Below are 5,028 nucleotides of genomic sequence, written 5' to 3'. Positions count from 1 at the left end.
CCCGGATCTCCTCCGGGAGCTCATTCCACCAGCTAGGAGCCGCCACCGAAAACGCCCTGGCCCTGGTGACAGCAAATTTAATATCTTTGCGACCTGGGGTTACCAGTCGATGTTGAGTCCCCGACCGTAGTGCCCTTTGGGGGAACATATGGGGAAAGGCGGTCCCTCAGGTATGTCGGACCCTGGCCATAGAGGGCTTTAAAGGTAAGAACCAGCACTTTGAAGCGAACCCGGTACGCTATTGGCAGCCAGTGCGGCGCTTTCAGGACAGGCCTTCTAGGGTCCTGCCTAGGGAGACCCATCAGCAGCCTGGCCGCCGCATTCTTCTCTAGCTGCAGCTTCCGGATTTGCGACAAAGGCAGCCCCATGTAGAGAGCGTTACAGCAGTCCAAGTTAAAGGGCCTTAACCTCTTCAGCCTTCCTTCATAGGGAAGGCGTCCCATCCCCTTAATCGTTTTAGTTGCCCTTTTCTGCACCTTTTCCAATGCCATAATATCTACAATATCAGCCCCTATCCCCTGCGCAAGGGGTCTTTGCTTCCGACTTGTGTCAGGGAAGGGCACTGCCGGTAGCGGCATTGTGGGAGCCATCCCAATGAGCACACCCAATTGCACATTTCCCATCTCTAATGTCGCCCGTGTAGAGAAGCAGGGGGCCTCCCAGTTCCAGGGACCCTCCTGAAAACCACTCTCCGCGACCTTGAACCCAGTCTCCATCTCCCATCTCCCATTGCCGATCTATGGCCGAGTTCTTATTCACGAGCTCTTATTCTTGGAGAGAGAGTCCGGCAGCAGGCGCTCACCTACTTCGTGGTGCCCGGGGTTATCGGATATCTCCATGACGTACATTTTCAAACCCCGGTAGCTCTTCCCGATGCTGTAGATCCGTGTGATGTTGGGACAGGCGTCATTCACTTTCTTCATTAGCTGCAAGTGGGGAAGGGACGCTAGTCAAGGCCAAGGTTGAGAGCACCGCCCTGTCCTATTGCAAGAATTTAAGGTGAGTGGACTTGTAGCTCATCTGCCCAGCTGGAAATCAGCTGTGGATGAATGGAGGTTAAGCAGGGCTCTTTTTGTAGAAAAAGCCCAGCAGGAACTCATTAGCATAATAGGCCACACCCAACAGCAAAACTCATTAGCATATTAGTCCACACCCTGATAGCACTGCTTATTAGCACATTAGGCCACACCCCCATGTTACCAGAAGTGTGGTCATCCAGCCACACCCACCTTTTCCCCTTCTTATTCTGTTTACCTTGTTTGTTGTCAAAACTCAGGGCCTTTTTGTAGCAGGAGCTCCTTTGCATGTTAGGCCACACACCCCTAATGTAGCCAATCCTAAAGAGTTCCTGCTGTTGGGTGTGGCCTATTATGCTAATGAGTTCCTGCTGGGCGTGGGCAACTCGGGAGCCAGCCGGACCTCCGTTCCTGTGCGTTCCTGCCCAAAAATAGCCCTGGAGGTTAGTAAACATGACTCTGCCTTTACTGGGCTTTTCCGCATTCGCATTTTTCTTGATTGTAAATTCCTATTTTTTTCAGGGGGGTTTCCCTGTTTTGCTCCCTCTAGTGGTTGATTTTCTATTACACCGGTTTATGTCCAACCTATCTACCTGGAGATTTCAACTCCAGGTTTTTATGCCAGACAAAAACTGGTATAATATCGAACGGCAGCCCCTGGGGAGACGGTTTTGATCAGGAAAATGGCACTGGAGCAAGAGGTAATTACCCTCCCCAGCACTTTGGCCCCAATCCATTCCTCCCCTGTTGATTGCTTTTAAACTCTATTTCAGGGGATCTGATCATACGTCTTCAGTTCAGTGTGTAGTTTGATCCTGGGGAGGGGGGAATCAGCAGATATCAGAGAGACCTATCACTAGTTATCCTAACATCTTGTTTTTAACTTCAAGGACCTCCTAGCAGAAGTCTTCAACTGCTCTGAAGAACATGAGAACACAAGAAGAGCCCTGCTGGAACAGACCAGCGGTCCATCTAATCCAGCATCCTGTCTCACACAGGGGCCAGCCAGTTCCTCTGGAGGGCCAACAACAGGGCATGGAGGCCGAGGCCTTCCCCTGATAAGAACACCAGAAGAGCCCTGCTGGATCAGACCAGTGAGGGTCCGTCCAGTCCAGCATCCTGTCTCACACAGGGGCCAGCCAGTTCCTCTGGAGGGCCAGCAACAGGGCAGAGAGGCCGAGGCCTTCCCCTGATAAGAACATAAGAAGAGCCCTGCTGGATCAGACCAGGGAGGGTCCACCTAGTCCAGCATCCCGTCTCACACAGGGGCAAACCTTCCTGTCAGCTTTCTTGACTACGGAAGTCATCACCCCCCTCCTGCCGGCTTGTTCTCAGAATTGTTGCTTCGGCTGGCAGAAGTGATGAACTTGCAGCAGCTGAGAACTGTCATCTAAAGGGGTTGACAGCTTGCCGTTTAGAGATCTGTCCTGGTCACAGCTTCCTATTGGCTAGACGGCTTTTCTTTCTGCAGTGAGAACTTGAGCCTCACCAGGAAAAAAATTTGACCCACAAGCCACAAAATCCCGGCTACGGGCCTGCGTGGGGAGACCCTAGTCGGAGCGACAGCATCCCTAAGTGGGACGGCTGTATTACAAACACAACTCTGGAGAGCCTCCAATGAATACGGGGAACAGAGATCTGAGTTCTGGCAAGCCATCTGAACTTTGTTTTCCCCTGATTCTCTCCAGTTACGACCCAAACCCACCTTGTGATGGATACCTCTGTCTCACTGTCCACCTTTTCTTTATTACTAGATGATCATCAGAATATGGATTTTTTTTCCCAGGCTGAGATTGTGGGCTCATTTTGGAGGCAGGGAATGGGGCTAGGAAGCTGGAATTCAATGAGAGTTTGGACAAACAGGTACCCACTTTCCAGGGGCAAAGGATACACACCTTCCTCATTTCCTTGTAATTGTGGTGTCTAAAATCCAACTTATCATGGGTCACTGGCGCGTCATCCCAGTAGTAGATGTTGTTAGGGTCTGGAAAGAAGAGGGGAGGGAAGTTAAAGGTAAGAGGCCATCTCCAAAGCTCCCTCTAAGCTGGGGAGTCTTGTGAGCAAAAATTCTACTTGGTGAGCTACTGGCATTAAAGTTGTGAGCGAGCTATTTGGCTGCTGCATAAATTAGTTTGCTCTGGAGCCAGTTTGGCGTAGTGGTTAGTGCGCAGAGTCTAATCTGGGAGAACCGGGTTTGATTCCCCACTCCTCCACTTCCACCTGCTGGATGACCTTGGGACAGTCACAAGTTCTCTCAGAGCTGTTCTTGAAAAAGAGCAGTTTCTCTCAGAGCTCTCTGTGTGGAAGCTGTGGAGTCTTGTGAGCAAAAATTCTACTTGGTGAGCTCCTGGCATTAAAGTTGTGAGCGAGCCATTTGGCTACTGCATAAATTAGCTTGCTCCGGAGCCCTCCTTCCTGAGCGGAGACAAAAATGTGTGAGCTGGAGATAAAAAACTGTGAGCTGGCTCACACTAACTCAGCTTAGAGGGAACACTGGCCCATGTCTTCACTGCTATGGCACCATCTTGCAAGCTGGAGTTGGAGGAGAAGGAGACTATTTTGGTTGCCTGGAAACCGAGAGGCGTGGTCCCGAATCACCCATATCAAGGCCAGAATTGCTAGAAGCAGGTCTCGCTGGTTGCTAGGCAACACCAAACTCCTTCCTCTCCTGGATCTGACAGTGCGATGCCACGAAAGCATCCTCAGGGGATATCTCAGGAGGCTCACCTGGAAGGCCTTACCTGGCAAGGGGCACCCAAGGACCTCCGCCCTCAGGCAGATGGTCCCGTTCTCAAACCACGTCTGAGGATTGATGCGGATGTATCGAGCCACCACTGGGACAGGAAACAGGTTGAGGACTGGCGTCTCGGGGTCCTTGTTCCCGGGGAATATCTGGAAAGGAAGATGCCATTAGATGGCCTTCCTTCAAGTGGTAGGGAGTCCCAGAGATGGCAACACTGAGGCTACGGTCACATGTGCCAGTTGGAGTGGAGGGGGAGCGAGACAATTTCCTCCAGAGAAATTTGACTCGCGGTTGCAAGATCACACCGCCCTTTGTGCTGCGGGCTCCGCCTGTTACTGTGTGATCAGACGCCACTGCGGGCGAGTCATCTCCCCCCTCCCTGTTTGTTTCTCATGCGCATAAATGAGGAATCGCACCTCCCCACTGAGGACTCCCCATGGAGTATCCGATTATGTTAGGCTTGCCAAGTTCCCCCGGGGGGATGGGGAAACCCGCCCCAGAATCTCGTTCCCCGCCGCTGGCGCATCGGGCCCCGGGGGGAACCCCACCCCCAAAGCACGGGACATGCCCGGCAATGTTCCCTCTAAGCAGTGGAGTCTTGTGAGCAAAAATGCTACTTTGTGAGCTACGGGCATCAAAGTTCTGAGCGGGCGGTTTGGCTGCTGCATCAATCCGTTTGCTCTGGAGCCCTCCTCCCTGAGCTGAGACAAAAATGTGTGAGCCGTAGGCTAAAAAACTGTGAGCTGGCTCACACTAACTCAGCTTAGAGGGAACACTGGTGCCCGGCATCAGCACGTCACTCGGAAGTGACGCAGCCACGCCGGGCGTGCCGGGGGGCGGGGCCGTGGTCATCCGAGGGAAAACTCTATATTTTTCCCTCGGATGACCACAGCCCCACCCCTGGCGCGCCCGACACAGCGACGTCACTTCCGGTTGACGTGCTCGCGATGCCGGGAGTCCCCCGCTGCGGCATAAGGTAGGACTTGGCAACCCTAGATTATGTGCATACTGCAAAGGGGGGAGGGGAACTGGTACCGAGTCAGGATAGAATGATCAGACCATCCCGAAGGCATGAGAGCGTGCTCGAGCGATCGGACAGGGGAACATAAGAACATAAGAGGCGCCAATGTTGGATCAGGCCAAAGGCCCATCCAGTCCAACACTCTGTGTCACGCAGTGGCCAAAAACACCAGGGGCCATCAGGAGGTCCAGCAGTGGGGCCAGGGCACTAGAAGCCCTCCCATGTTTGCCCCCCCAAGCACCAAGAAT

The 5,028-nt window shown here is 53.0% G+C and overlaps 1 protein-coding gene across 1 annotated transcript in view; it reads right to left on the bottom strand.

Annotated features, from left to right (window-relative positions):
- Positions 1–5,028, bottom strand: part of LOC107115829 (probable carboxypeptidase X1) — a gene marked incomplete at its 5' end in the record, with an annotated part of 27,603 nt that overhangs the window by 14,108 nt on the left and 8,467 nt on the right. Inside the window, 3 exon segments of the mRNA XM_015417591.1 lie at positions 803–926; positions 2,912–3,000; positions 3,758–3,908. Of these exon segments, the coding sequence (XP_015273077.1) occupies positions 803–926; positions 2,912–3,000; positions 3,758–3,908 (364 nt within the window).

This window comes from Gekko japonicus, unplaced genomic scaffold, assembly GCF_001447785.1.
Source record: "Gekko japonicus isolate JY-2015 unplaced genomic scaffold, Gekko_japonicus_V1.1 scaffold4886, whole genome shotgun sequence".
In the NCBI taxonomy this organism is placed as follows: Eukaryota; Metazoa; Chordata; class Lepidosauria; order Squamata; family Gekkonidae; genus Gekko; species Gekko japonicus.
The sequence above is the reverse complement of the archived record's forward strand: the minus strand, read 5'-3'. Positions and strand labels throughout refer to the sequence as shown.